The sequence below is a fragment of the Euleptes europaea genome, chromosome 3, assembly GCF_029931775.1.
Source record: "Euleptes europaea isolate rEulEur1 chromosome 3, rEulEur1.hap1, whole genome shotgun sequence".
NCBI lineage: Eukaryota > Metazoa > Chordata > Lepidosauria > Squamata > Sphaerodactylidae > Euleptes > Euleptes europaea.
Genome location: NC_079314.1, coordinates 58481276 through 58496931, shown reverse-complemented (window position 1 = coordinate 58496931; position 15656 = coordinate 58481276). Strand labels below are relative to the sequence as shown.

At 42.1% G+C, this 15656-nt stretch overlaps 1 protein-coding gene across 1 annotated transcript in view; it reads left to right on the top strand.

Annotated features, from left to right (window-relative positions):
• CPED1 (cadherin like and PC-esterase domain containing 1) overlaps window positions 1-15656 on the top strand; it is a 105751-nt gene that overhangs the window by 35927 nt on the left and 54168 nt on the right. The window contains exon 5 of the mRNA XM_056846691.1: window positions 14980-15139. Coding sequence (XP_056702669.1) covers window positions 14980-15139 — 160 coding nt within the window. The remainder of the gene's footprint in view (window positions 1-14979; window positions 15140-15656) is intronic.

Below are 15656 nucleotides of genomic sequence, written 5' to 3'. Positions count from 1 at the left end.
TTCTGGGTTTCTGCTATTAGGATTGGGGGCTAATCTTGGAGAAAGAACGGAAATGGGACTCCTTCACAAGTCTACTTGGATTATTATACTGAAAATACCAGTCAGCACTGAGTTAAGGGACAGCTGTTCTCCACAAAGACAATTCCTCACTAAAATTAAAGATTACAGAAAGAACAAGAAAGAGATAAATAAATTGCACATTTAACTAACCAGTTAAACAGATTCAGAAAAAGAGACGACTTTTCCTTTGCACTTAAATTCATTTTTTTGCACAAACTCATTTCAGCGGGAAAGAATTAAACACATACTTAATTCTCCCAAGTCAAGCATGTTCTGGATTGTTCTCTCATTTCTTTCCTCTTAGGTTAAATACTTGAAAATTCCGGGAAGCTTGTCTGCTGTTTGTAAGCCTAACCTCATCTAAAGTGCCCATTTCTCTTTATGGTCAGATGAATCCTCTCTCTATATTTTTGAGTGAGTGTGAAGCAACAGTTTTGTCGGGAGCAAATTTATTTTCATTCTGTTCTCTGAGCCGATGGACACATGTGGTGAGCCTGATGCTTAACTGGCAGGTAGCCACCGTACACTCCCTTCGTTTCTGGCCTGCAGAAATCTGGCTCTGGTTCTGGGATCTTCATTGCATCATGTGGCAAAGTCTGCAGAGCTTGGAAAACTGCCATTTACACAGTGTTTCTCTTCATTGTCCCTGTGGTCTCTTCAGTAGCTAAAATACTTGATAAAGCTATGGATAACACTAGAAACGTTGGGAAGGGCATCTGTTGGAGGGTTTCCCTTTCTTGTAGGAAGAGCTATTTATGAGGTGCTGCTTCTTGCTCCCCCCCCCATCATGTTTTGCTTCAGAATATGTCCAACTTGACAGATTGGAATTCTGGGTTTCATGATAAAAGCGGGGACAGTTTCCTCATCTTGCATTATCTGTTGGGTCCTAGTTACATTTGCACAGCAGCAGGTGGTGGGCCAAAACCATCAGCTGTGAGGTGTGTCTTCTTCAGCTGTATTCCTTCAGGGGGCTGAGTCATCACCAGCTGCCTTTACTATTTGCATCCCCTCTCTGCACTGGGCCTGAATCCAAATACCTATTTTTAAGAAACTATTTCGAAGGGGGGGACATACATGCACACGCACATATGCTTTCTCCTTAGGGTTGCCAGCTCTGAGGTGGGAAATACCTGGAGATTGGGGGGGGGGTATCCTGAAGAGGGGAGGGTTTGGAGAGAGGAAGGACTTCAATGGGTATAATGCCATAGAGTCTACCTTCCAAAGTTCTCCTTCCCTGGAGGTTTTTAAGGTTAGATGGCCATCTGTCAGCAATGCTGATTCTGTGACCTTAGGCAGATGATGAGAGGGAGGGCGTCTTGGCCATCTTCTGGTCACTGGGGGTGTGGGGGGAGGTAGTTGTGAATTTCCTGCATTGTGCAGGGGGTTGGACTAGATGACCCTGATGGTCCCTCCGACTCTATGATTCCAGGTGAGGTAGCCTGGTGCATCACCTGGAAGTGACATTGCATCCTATCCAAACTTTACCATCCCCAGACAACTCCTCCAAAATATTCTGGCATTTGTCGAGGCAGTGTTGGGAACCCTACATCTAGGTAGTACAAATATGGACCCTTATGGTTCCTTAAAGAAAAACACGTTTTTACTCCATCAGCTCTATTATGGACTAATGGAAACCAGGAAAGACTATGGAAGTACAACCTGCATTGGGAACCTATATGTACAAAGTTGTGGAGTGTAAAAATAGGCTTTGTGTGCTTGTTCATGGGTCTCACATGGAATAGGTATGTGTGTATTAGCTACCATCTTAACCACATCTTAGCATACATTTAAGGTTTTGTAAAACTTTCCACTGTAGGGGCTGAGGTTTGGGGTGGAGGCAATAGGTCTAACACCATGCAGCCGATATAATTTTGAAGGTCTGTATAGACTTCACCAACAATAACTTACCCAAGATCACACACTGAGCGCTACACTCTATGAACTCAGAAGGAATTTTAATTCGGTTCCACACTCTAAACATACATGTCCACCTATATGTAAACTATTATGTGTATATTTCTACATTGCTGAAAGGCCACCATGTGCTTGGCATGCCTTGTAGCCCACTTAACTAGTATACTGAGTTAGATCATGATGGGTAGCCGTGTTAGGCTATCAGTAGCAATACAAAAGAGCAAGAGATCTGAAGAAGTGAGCTGTGGCTCATGAAAGCTCATACCCTGCCAGAAATTTTGTTAGTCTTTAAGGTGCTACTGGACTCTTGCTCTTTTCTACTAGTATACTGAATGCAATCCTAAATAGAGTGACGCCCTTCTAAGTAAGTTGGAATCTGATTTAGAAGGGTGTAACTGTACTTATGATTGTACTGTGAAGCTACAAGCTTGGACATTTCTGTCCTATCTGATAATCCTCAGATGAGAAATGGAAGAGAGAAACTCTATTGTTTTAAAATAATTATTTAATACGATCATATGAGAAAGCCAGAAAAAAAAATACTCTTCATTTAAGAAGGAAATTACAAATCACTCAGAAATGTTGATAGCACAGAAGCTTCTAGAAATGCAAAGATTATTGGGCAAATAGCCTTTGCCTTCTCATAAGCTTGTGCCCTATCATCATTTCCGAGTGGTCTGGAGTTTCTCTCTTAATTGATGGTTTTTCTGGTTTTATTATATCCTAACCACTTTGAAAACCATGGAGAATTACAGAACTGTGGCTTAGAACAGTTGGTTTATTCAGGAGGCAATTTGACTGGTATGTTAAGCTTTTTAAATGTCCTGGTCAGCGTGGTTGGAAAAATAAATATACTTTGATGCAGCCATGTAGTTCTTCTCATTCTGTTCCAGTTTTTAAAAAACAATAGTACCAAGCATTTTTAATTTCTTGTTGTTTCAAATGCATGGTTATATAAAGCCTGCACATCTATAGATCTAATAGCGATGTGTGACCCCTATCTGTGGATACCTAAATCCACAGATCAGGGCCACACTGATGCCAAACAGATTTTTCTTCAAATCTGAAATCAACAATAAAACATATGGTGGGGTTAAATCCCCCCCAAATACATTTGCATTGTTTACATATGTGCAGATGCTGCATCCGTCCTGGACTCAGCAGCAGTGATAGAGGAGCCTGGAGCAGTGCCAAGCTTGGCAAGGGGGGGGGAATATGATTCTTCCCGTGATTCTCCTAGCCCCTCACTGAGCAATAAGGAGGTAATCGGGTGTGGGGCATCAACAGTGATGGGGAGAGGGATTCCTTCCTGTGAGTATCATGTCTCCAAACATCAAGAGCATCGTAGTCCTTTGTAAAGTCATGGATAAGTTGTAAATTCATTCAGAGTTTATGAAATAAGGTGGTTTAAAAGTGTAAGCAATAAAAGGAGAAGAATCTAGCAGTCAAAGAACACTTAATATGTTAATGATGTGACTCATAATGTGGCTGATGTTTGCAAGGGGTTAAGGGTAATGAATCATGCTGCAGCACTCTTCTACACACATTTGTGGGTTGGACAGGTGTCTCAGATATCTGAATAGAACATGCTACTGCCATGCCAGTGTAAAAAGAGTGAAACATTCATTGTGTGTAGCAGAAAAATATTTTCGGTCTTGAACTTGTGGTTAAGAGGGTAGCTAATACAGCACAAGGAATTTTTATTTCAGTGATTAATCCTGTTAATATGGCTAGTTAATCCCTATAGCTGAGATGCTGAAAGTGTGCTTTCTATTCTTGAGGACAGTTCTATGCTGCGTGTGGGAATTCTTAGTAATTATGTCTTCATTTATAAACCAGGAGCCCAGCAGCACCTTAGAGACTGGCAGAATTTATGCCAGAATAAGCTTTTGTGAGTAGGGTTTGCCAACTCCAGCCTGAGAAATTCCTGGAGATTTGGGGGGGGGGGGTGCCAGTGGAGGAAGGAATATGGAGAGGGATTTTACTTAGAATTGATGTCATTTCCTCCAAGGGAACTTATCTCTATTGTCTGGGGATCAGTTGTAATTCTGGGAGAACTCCAGACCTCATCTGGAGTTTAGCAACTTTATTTGTGTCACAGCTCACTTCATCAGTAGAGTTTCCAGGTCCCTCTTCGCCAGCGGCGGGAGGTTTTTAGGACAGAGCCTGAGGGCAGGGTTTGGGGAGGGGAGGGACTTCAATGCCATTGAGTCCAACGGCCAAAGCGGGCATTTTGTCCAGGTGAACTGATCTCTATCAGCAGGAGATCTCCAGCTAGTACCTGGAGGTTTATTTAAATATGACAGTTGTAGGCTTTCACAAGGAAAAACAACTTTGTGCTAAATAAATAAAGAGCATATGAAAGAGAATCTTGTTAAAGCATTATTTTTTAGTTTTAAGGTTGCTGTCTTCTTTCTCCATAACATGTGTACATATTCATTCATATGTCCATTTACATAAGGGCGTGAAGTATCAAAGCAATATAATAAGCTATCTAGCATATGTTACAAAAACAATGATAGTGTGATCAAGAAGGCTGAAGTCTGCTTGGTGGTGGCCTTTGGCCTGATGTATTTATGCCCCTATACATCTGAAGATGTAATCTCTAACTCACAAAACTTTGCTGGTTGGTATAAATGCTATTACTCTTCCAGGTGCTGCTGCACTCCTGTTCTATTTTTCTTCTATGGACTAACACAGCTACTCATCTGGCATTTACTCGTTTATGTCACAGAAAAATGTAGCAAGAAGGTTTATCTTACTGGGGTTGTGGTCTGTCCACATTAAACACTGGTGGGACTATTGTAATTAAGAATTTGAAAAATGTTAAAATTTGGATATGCAGGTTTGTGTAGTGGCAAGGAGAAGCAAAAAGCTGAACATTTAAGCCACCTTTTAAGAGAAAGCTAACAGCCAAACCACACATTTAGGGTTGCCAGCCTTGGGGGGCGGGGGGGCTGGAGAATTCCCAGAATCACATCTGATCTCCAGAATTACATCTGATTCCCCTGGAGAAAATGGGTGCTCCAAAGGGTGGACTGTATGGAATTAGACCTTGCTGAGATCCCTCCCCAAATGTCGCCTTCTCCAAGGCTCCACCCTCAAATCTCCAGGAACTTCCCAATGTGAAGTAGGCAAGCCTATGCACATTGCATGGAAGTCATATGAACATCTCTTCAATTTCATTTTCCTCACTGAAATGCAGCAATAAGGAGTTGCATGTTTTTTGACTGAATCAATGAGGGGAGAAGGTGTTTGTCTCACTCCTCATTCTGGCAAACATGGAAGTTCCCAGCAACAGAAGCCATATTTCAGTTTAAAAAGACCTGTCAGTCCGGTGGATTGGTGGGCTTTTGCCCACCTCAGGAGTTTCAAAAAGAGCAGCAGCTCTTGCTTTCACATGGGTAGACCAAGGGGGTGAGTTCAGTAAATTTCCCTCTTGATAAAGGGGGACTTCATGGGCCAGTGGCAAGACCCCAAAGTCTCCTTCAATTCCAAGCAACAGATGATCACTTCCATAATAAATTTCAACTTGCAATTTCATATTGCATGGAATTAAATTGGGAGAGACTAAAAACAATCAGGTTCACACCTCTGTTCAAAAAGAAAGTATACCCTTCTATTTAATTGATACCTGCCCAGCCATTTAAAGCAATCATCTTGTTATTAATAACAAAATCCAAGAACTTCAAGCTAGCAGGATTAATTTTTTCATCCTTAGATCATCTTCCATAAAAATAACCCAAATCTTTCACTTCATCGTCCCACTGAGTCCCTCTGAAGCCAGCCATAATTCATCCTTCTTCCCAATATGGGCACTGAAATTGCCTGCCATCAGGATTTTTGCCCTAGGGTAGAGGCTAATCAGTCTATCTATTAAATTCTCTAGCTGGGACCAGAACTGGTTTAAAAGCATTTTATTTAGATTGGGGAGAATATAAACTGTCACCAAAATAAGGGAACATGCATTAAACTCCAGATAGCTAGCATTAAGAAGAAGATTCAAGAAGCTCTACTCTGTCAAATTGCAGAGCATTTGAAATCGAACATGAAAGACCAGCTTTGGGGCGACCTCCAGCATGGTGTAGTGGTTAAGAGTGGTGGTTTGGAGCAGTGGACTCTGATCTGGAGAACCGGGTTTGATTCCCCACTCCTCCACATGTGCGATGTACACTAATCTGGTGAACTGGATTTGTTTCCCCACTCCTACACATGAAGCCAACTGGGTGACCTTGGGCTAGTCACTCTCTCAGCCCCACCTACCTCACAGGGTGTCTGTTGTGGGGAGGGGAAGGGAAGGTGATTGTAAGCCAGTTTGATTCTTCCTTAAATGGTAGAGAAAGTCGGCATATACAAACCAACTCTTCTTCTTCGTTTGCCCCTTTTGATGCTTTTTCCATAAAGGATATATGCCCCAAAAGATACGCATCATCCAAAACCCAGGTCTCTTGTAATAATATTATCAAAAATTGAATACGAAACTCAACCACATCTGACTACCCAATCCTGGATACCCAGCCCGCCACATTCCATGAAAGGATTTTTAAAGAAGTGGGTGAGAGTCTGTCTTGAGTTGCTGGCTGCTAAAGCTGCTTACATTGTTCCTTTCGCCTCCATTTTATCCTCACAACAATCCTGTGAGGTAGCTTAGGCTGCAAAGGTGTCACTGGCCCAAAGTGTTACTGGCCCAGCAAGCTTCTGGGAATTTGAACCTCACTCTTCCAGATTCCAGTCGGACCCCATAAGCATTACACCGCACAGAGTCACAATTGTACATATGATTGCATCAAGCTTGAGAGGCAGTGTTGTGTAGTGTTTACAGTGTTGGACTAGGACTGAGGAGACTCACATTCAAATTCCTATTAATTCCCTCAAATCCTAACCTGCTTCACAGGGTTGTTGTAAAGATAAAATGGAAAGCAGGAGACCTATAATTACCACCCTGAGCTTTTTGGAGAAATGGTGGGACAAAATAACTGTTAACAGAGAGAGATTTCAGACAACTTTAGTGCTTTTTGTTTATTTTTGTTTTAGTGACACCAGTTGCTCTGTTTCTCTCCTGCAGGATTAATGGTGCAAGCAAGTGTGTACTTAGAAACTGTCTTCCATTTTGCTGTATCTGTGCAAAAAAAGTCAGAAATAGGAATAAATCTATGGGGAGTGCTAGGGTTGTGCCAGGCCAGTCCTGGGAATCAGCGGGAGGGTTGGGGGTGGAGACATCGTGGGAGGTGGTTTCACCGGCATGACATCACTTCCAGGGAAAACCTGGAAATGAGGGTAGATAGCTCAATGATAGGCAGATAGCTCAAGGAGGGCAGACAGCCAGTGTCACTAAAAGTTTTTAATTTTTTCTGCTTTATGGGACCCCCCACTTGCATCAGGGGCTTGGCAGCCTTCAGTTGAAGGTCTACAGATGCAATTCCAATAAAATGTACTTATTCACAGATGACACCAAAATTGCAGGATGGCTGAAATGCAGCTTTCCATTCATTTTCTGGCACAGCCAGCAATTGCTTTAGCATCTTGATATACTCAAATTTAAGACATCCTGTCTGTATTTCAGACATGCACAGCAACCACTGGGGAGAAGTTCAGAAGCACTTTGAGTGACATGTATGAATTCTAGATCTGACTAAACTATCAGCCCTCTGGGGCTTGACACCATTGCTCCCTCAGGGTTCAATTATTTTCTTCTTGCACAACTTTCAATAAGACAAAAATCCTTCAGTCACAAAGCATTCATTCTCCACTTCGCCAATTAGGCACACCTGTTTTTCAGAGAAAGCTTCCCAACTTACTGAAATACCCTGGCCAGATATTGTAAATATGAGAGCAAAAATATATAAACTTCTTACTTGGTAACAGGAAAAGACCCAGCATGGGATGCATTGACTCAATCAAGGAAGCAACAGACCTCAGTTTGCAAGTCCTGAGCAAGGCTGTTAAGGATAAGATGTTTTGGAGGTCATTCATTCATAGGGGGCCATGATCTGGATAGCCCAGGCTAGCCTGATCTCATCAGATGGTAGTTTATGGGATGAGGCACCCCTAGGGCTGCCAGCTCCGGGTTGGGAAATACCTGGAGGTTTTTGGGGCAGAACCTGATGAGGGCGGGGTTTGGGGGGGACTTCAATGCCATAGAGTCGAATTGCCAAAGCAGCCATTTTCTCCAGGTGAACTGATCTCTATCGGCTGGAGATCAGTTGCAATAGCAGGAGATCTCTATCTAATACCTGGAGGTTGGCAACCCTAGGCACCTCACATATTGGGAGCATGAACACAAGAAGTTGCTTTATACTTCAAGTTATACTCTTAAGCTATCAAGGTCAGAGTTGTCTACTCTGATCACCAGCAGTTCTCTCTCTTTCTCTCTCTCACACACACGCACATACATATAGGTCAATTAACCTCAAACCACACATCATATGAACAAAAAGGCTTTGTGACCGTGACAAAATAGAAGAGAACACCCTCTATGAGCAGATCTCAGAGGATTTTGGAGCGGTGGGGTCTGAGCTGGAGAACCGGGTTCAATTCCCTGCTCCTCCAAATGAGCGGCGGATGCTAATCTAGTGAACTGGGTCGGTTTCCCCACTCCTGCACATGAAGCCAACTTGGGCTAGTCACACTCTCTCAGCCACACCTACCTCACAAGGTGTCTGTTGCGGGGAAGGTAAGGTGATTGTAAGCCGGTTTGATTCTTCCTAAAGTGGTAGAGAAAGTCAGCATATAAAAACCAACTCTTCTTTTTCTTCTTCACTTACATTAGTAGGAATACATTCTAGGAAGCAATTGATCAGGACTCTTGAGTTCACTTAGGGTCTAGAGGCAGTTACCTACCTCTGTGGATAGTCCCAGAGGAACAGTCTTTAGTCAGAACCCACAACCTAAAGGGAGCTGGTTTTTGATATTGCCTAAATCATGGGTAGACTAAGCTAGTCACAGTAAGCAAACAGGATTTGAAATCAGAACCCAAATTATTATTTTTAACTTTTAAAAATGTTACTTATCACCAATTCTGAGAAGAATGTTGATGAATTGTGTAGATAAAAAGGTGGCCCCTTTGGGGGGGGGGGTGAGGAGCCCCAATCCAAATCACCAAAAGCAGAAATTTCATTACGGTAAAAGAAAAAATTCTGAAAACTAAATTTGAGAATATTTCCCTTTTAAAACTCCTACTAGGTACCATCATTTTCCATGGCTGCTGCTGCTTCAGTGCCATCTGTGCTCAATCTCTGCTGATCCTTCCTTCATCCTGGATTAGTCACACGGAGAACCCCACACAATCACTGATCACACAGGAATGTCACAACACTATGTAGCCAATCAATTAGCCACTTTATGATTTCCCTGATGGCCAGTGATGGTAATTGAGAATGAGGACAATGTGACCAATGATCAATGAAACCTTTAATGGCATAATTATTATTACAGTTGTTACAAAATAATCATAAAACCTAATATCAATAAAATGAGCTCAAAAATCAAAGGTTGCAAGCTTTTGAATTTTCATCATGTCCATCAGGAAATTGGCAACATCCATAGTAATCTTTGGAGCAAAATCATTTAATAGGAGTTGACATTTTGCTTTATTGGATAGATAATATTTAGAATGTATCCAATTTTTAAGCCTTTTCTCACGAGCTATTTGATATAGGGGGCAGTCAAGCAGTATATGATCAATCGTATCCAGGGAATTGGACCCACAGGTACAAAGCCGTTCCTGTATTGGGATTTGATGGTACCTTCCATACAACATCCTTGAAGGGAAGGCATTTACCCTGGCAAGAGAGAAGGCTCTACGAAGGGGAGGGATGTCCAAATTATAAAAATAGTGGGGAATACTGTCAGTTTTGTTCATAAGACCCAGCGCAGCTGAGGAGCAGACCGGGGGTTGAGTGGGATACAGCCTCTGTAGTTCCATACCTAAAAAGCGTTACTTAACAATTTTAAAAATATGAGCCTCGGAAGTTGAGGCCAAGTCTTCCAGGGAGACTCCAGTAGATTTTATTTTGGTCAGAATTATACGGTCCCAGGTAGTGTTATGTAGTTCTTTCAACAGCATTGATAAAAGAGAACCACACTCTGTTCTGAAATACAGTTTAAGCCAGAAACAAATTGTTATTAGCTAAGCCTTGGTTTCGCACAAATTTTGGCCTAACTCAGAATAAATTGCATAGTAAGAGACACATCGCGGGAAACTCAGAATTTGTCTAAAAATGTTTGCTTGAAAGGATTCCAAATTGTGATTAAAAGTATTGACCCAAATTGGAATACCGTATAAGATCTGAGGTAGAATTTTGGAATTGGATACCTTAACTGCGGCGGGGACATATTGGTTGCCCTTATAGAAAAAGAATGACTTCAGTTGGCTCAAGGATATTCTCCCTAGTTTGATAACTCTATTTCTGTGTACTACCCATTTCAAATTATAGTTGAAGGTAATGCCCAAGTATTTAAAACTCTTCACCTGATGTATTTTGGCCTTACCAATACGCCAGTTGAAGGGGGACCACTTCATAGAGAAGACTAAGATGTTAGTCTTAGAGTAATTGATATTAAGAAGGTTTAGATGGCAATAGTTTTCAAATGCCCCTAGATAGTGTTTGAGGCCAATTTTGGAGTAGGATAAAATGGCGGAATCATCAGCATATAAAAGAAGAGGTACGGCTTTACCTCCTAATTTTGGCAGATTGCCGTTGATGGAATCTAAAGAGCAAGCAAGGTCTGACAGAAATAAAAAGAAGGGAAGAAAGGATGCAGCCTTGCTTCACACCCTTGTTCGAAGGAATGTTATCAGTAAGGTCACCTTTAGGAGAATATTTAACCTGGCAAGTTGTAGATGAATGAAGTTTTTTTAAAAGAAATAGGAGGCGGGGATCAATTCCTAGTTTAGTTAGCTTAGACCAAAGTTTATCTCTGTTAATAGAGTCGAAGGCCGACTTTAGATCAATGAAGGCGACAAAAAGTTTCTACCCAAATTCATGTACTTTTCTTCAAGAGTGGCAAGAATCAGGCAGTGATCTAAAGTTGATTTATTTTTGGAAAAGCCAATTTGTTCAGGGCCGACGATGGAGTTGTCCTTAACCCACCTAAGGAGATGTTGTTTTAAGTGCTTCACATACAGTTTGCCTAAGATTGATCAGAGGAATGAGGACAATGTAAATTGGCAGGGAAATGTTTTTTGAAAGAATTGCCATAAAATTGCCCTCAATAAGTAACATTTTCGCACCACTGAAAATGTTCATGAACAACCACGAGTAGTTAAGATGAGTTTTATAATAAATAGCAAGTGTGATTTGGTTCTGCTGAAAGACTCTGAAACTATTCATACAGTTCCATCTTTCCACATTCATGGCATCACTTGAAAGTCCTTCTACTGTATGTTTGGACCATAGTGTACCAATCAGTTCAGAGTACAAATCTGTCTATGAATCGTGGTCTGAAGCCTTGTTCTACGTACAGGAGGCTTTGAAGAATTTTGTGGGGAAGGGGTACAAAAGAGACTGCAAAGACAATTGCAGGGAGCAGAGAGACAGAGAGATGTGTTCCTCATGAAAACATCTTCCCAGGTCTAGCAAAATGCACTATTTAATAAAACCTATGATCAGGCTGCATACAGATGTTAACAGCACCATCCTAGGCAGAGATACATCCTTTTAAGTCCATTGAAGTCCTTTGCTTAGGATGGCACAGTAAACCATCTATGTGGTTAGCATTGTGCATACTTCTGAACAGCAATTTTTTTTCACCAATTGTGTGATCATTAGAAATTCTACAGCCTCAATTATGCTTTTAACTTGACACACTGAAATAAAGTGAATCTGTTTTCAGGAGAAGTTGTACTAATCACTTAATAAGCTTAGCAGTGTGTGGTCCCCTGCTAAGTAATGAGATCTGGGAATAAAGGAACAGCTTGACTTCTCTCTTACTTAAGCATTCGGAAATGTCTAAAAATGGACTTTGCTGTAGTTAATAAAAGCTATGCCACATATGAACAAAAAATAAAAGGCTTTGTGGCTGGCAGAAAAGAAAGAAGGAGAACACCCTCTACTGGCAGATCTCATAATAGTTTTGCTCATTGATTCTATGAAACAATGGGTCAAAACTGGAAAGTAATACTACGTCTTGTTTGCCCTGAACTGAAGGGCTATGTTCCCATAGATTTTACTACTGATAAAATATTGAACGCTCTCTTTTGCTCTTTTGTGTCATGTGCAAGCCATCTTAAGTTTACTGAAATTAATGGGACAAGGACATAATTTCTAACTCTTCCAGCAGCAAATGTTCAGAATTTTCATCATTCTGACAGGAAAATTTCAAATTTCATCTGGGTTCACAGAAGGGGGTCCAAATCACTACTAACAACTGAAATGGCTACACTATGGCTCATTCACATTTCCTTTTCAGTTCTCAACACAGAGCTTCCGGAATAGTCAATCATTGAAAGCATGGGCTTTAATGTTATTCACTGCAGTAACAACAGTGTATAATGTGTTGTGCAGGCAGTCACTGAGGTCTTTTGCAACCAGATGTTGGCAGTGAATGACACAGTGAATGCTAAAGACATACGGCACTGCTTTTTTCAAGTAAGCAACATGGTAGCAACCAGTCAGTTGCACAAGCATGTATGTTAGTAAGTGAAATTTCCTTGTCTTCGAAGAACTGCTCAACAACACAAAGTATTTACTCCTCTTTAGTATCTGTTCTCAGTTGCCTTGCAAATAACTCGTGAGCCAAACTTTCATCTTTTATAAAGCACACATAAGCAAGAAGCAGAAATTCATTACCTGGCTGTGAGGACTTTCCCCATCCTGTAGAGTTGCCAGGTCCTTCTTCACCACCAGTGTGAGGTTTTTTGAGCAGAGCCTGGGGAAGGTGGGGTTTGGAGAGGGGAGGAACTTCAATTGCCCAAGCAGCCATTTTCTCCAGGTGAACTGATCTCTATTGGCTGGAGATCAGTTGAAATAGCAGGAAATCTCCAGCTAGTACCTGGGGATTGGCAACCCTACCATCCTGCCATAGGGTTCCCATCTTCTATACCTGGGTCTTAGATGCCCTTTGGCCTCAGAATTGGGAAAAGGAGAGGAAGGCTAAGTCATGTGGTTTCACCCCTTTCTGTTGGGCTCACTCCAAGGCTCTCTCTTTCACACTCTGTGGCCTACTGGTCAGAGTATAGCTCACATATCCTCCTGGTCACTCATGGGTTCATCATCCAAAGTTTCCTTTAATCCCTCCCCCAGCCCATTCAGGTCCAGTCCCCTTCACTCCAGAGTTCTCATGAAAGGGTACAAAGATTGGGGATTCACAATCCTTTCCCTCCCCAAACTGCCAGTTCCTCCTTCCCAGGCTCCCCCCGATATCTCTCACACACAACCTGGGCTTCTCCAGCCCTGCACTCTCCCACCTCTGGCTCACTCTAGCTTCTGTGCCCAGACCCCCACAGGATCTCTCACCTCCTGCTTGGCTCACAATGTGCTGCCAAGGGACTCCAGCACCCTCCTGGCCCCAGACGACTGCCCTGTCTCCATCCCAGATCCCACTGAACACTCCAGCCCCATCAGGCATTTGCTTGGCCAGCCCCAGGCTTCCTTGGTCTTGAGGTGGGCAGCTCTGCCTGATGCCATCCAGAGCCATTCTGCCAGGCCCATGACTGCTGCAGCTGCCTCTTTGCATGCCTCCTGACTTTTCTATGGATTGGCGTTTGAGCTTCCAGCAAAGGCCCAGGGCCTGTCCGTTGCCAGCTCCAGGAACACCAGATTGAGGTGAGCAGAGCCTCTCCTCTGGCTCTAGCTGTCTTCCCCAGATTGAGCTGAGTTGGGGAAGGCTTCCAGCCCCCGACACTAGCAAAGTTGACTCATCCAGCTGTTGTTCTTAGTATGCCACACAATGTATCTTCCACATTTTCAGCCATTTCATTTATGCATCTTTGCACTGAATTGCTGCTGGGAGGAAATGTCTTAATTATATCATGTGGTGACTTATGCAAAACAGTACTCTGAACTAAACTTTCTTTATAAAGGTTTGTCTGATTTTTTTTTATTTTTTGCCAAAAATATACCCAAATTTCCCCCCAGTATTTATATCTATTTACCATAATTTTCCCTCTAATTGGCAGAATATTATTTTTACCCTACATTTTCCCTCAGTTACCCACATTTTCCATTTACATTTTTCCTTTTAAAAAGTGGTTTTTTTTTTCATTTTTGAAGACAGTTATTGAGGAATTTTAAATCTATATGTAACCTAGAAATATTAGTATTGGGCAGAGTGTGGCAAAAATAGCACATATATAGCTAAAAAGCGTACTTCATAATCAACTGGTTCAGTAACTGAGAACACAAGAAAATAAATACCACACTCAATATTATTATGTTAAGGACTTACCAGCAAAAAACTTGAAAATTGACAGAGAGACAAAAACATTCATGGTGACTACAGCTCTGGTGGCACATTTACTAAAAATTCCAATAGTTTCCACCGGAGTTCAGCACTATACAGAGGCAAAAACATGGAGCACCATTTGCCAGTATCTAGGCTCAAGCCTGGTCAGTAATAAATAAGTGAACTAAGTGGGCCCACCTCTAACACCTCCCTGCGGCACCTTTACCTCTTGGCGCTCTCTGGATAATCCCACTGCCCAGCAGGGGGCAGTACCACCCACTTCACAAACCTCTCCTCTACCCAGTCGTGCTATTCACTGCAAATCTTCTGCAGTCAGATGAAATGCATGAGATAGAGTGGGGCCCAATGAATGGTCCAGAAATGCCCAACCTGTATAGCGACACCATAGTAACTGCTGCAATGGGATGCCACTGGAAGGCTCAAGTAATCTCCTTCAAGCTTTCTAAAAGAAGAACAGGATATAAATGTCATAAAGAAAGTAAGAAGAAGAAACAGCAAGGTATGAATGCTGTGGTTTTTGGTTTTATTGCAGTTCTTGAAATGAGAAGCATTTACTGCTCTAACAATCTAATTCCTTCCCCCCATTGAATGTCTTCTCAGAGTTGCATCTTCCAGTTGCTCTTCCTGCCTGCCCAGATATATTTCTGCCTCCAGACTCAATTATTGCACCTGGATACCTTCAAGCTGGGAAATCACATGATGACCATGAAACATTACGCCTTGCCCAAGGGTCAGATCCGCCAACTGAGAATATGCAGAAGTAAGACAAAATTTGATTATCTCATGAACCTAATTCTTGTGTGCAGAACTAGACATTCCTTATATTTCCCTTACCAGTCTAATAGAGTGGTCAAAGGGGTCATTTTGAGGAAAGAACCTGGGGGTGGGATGAAACTGAAATGAGCCCAGCTGTGGGAAAAACCCGGTCTTGGAAGTTTGTAAGGATTTGGAGGACAGAATCGATCGGCACGAGACCAGTTAAGCATCCCTCCTTCCCACCTGAACTCCACATTCTCTCTGCAAATGCAAAATTATGGTGTTGTCTGTCCCTCCTCCATATTTCTTATAATCCTACTCTGCCATAGTACTCATAGGATGACCTTGAGGTATTTCTCTCTCTCGTTGTGGATTCAGATTTGTTGCAAGGAGAAAATGGAGGAGAACAACCATGTAAGTGTCCCTGAGCTCCTTGGAGGAAGATCAGGATACAAAAAGTGGTGATCAATAGATAAATAACTGGAGGGCCAGTGTGGTGTAATGGCTTGGCTAGCATCTGT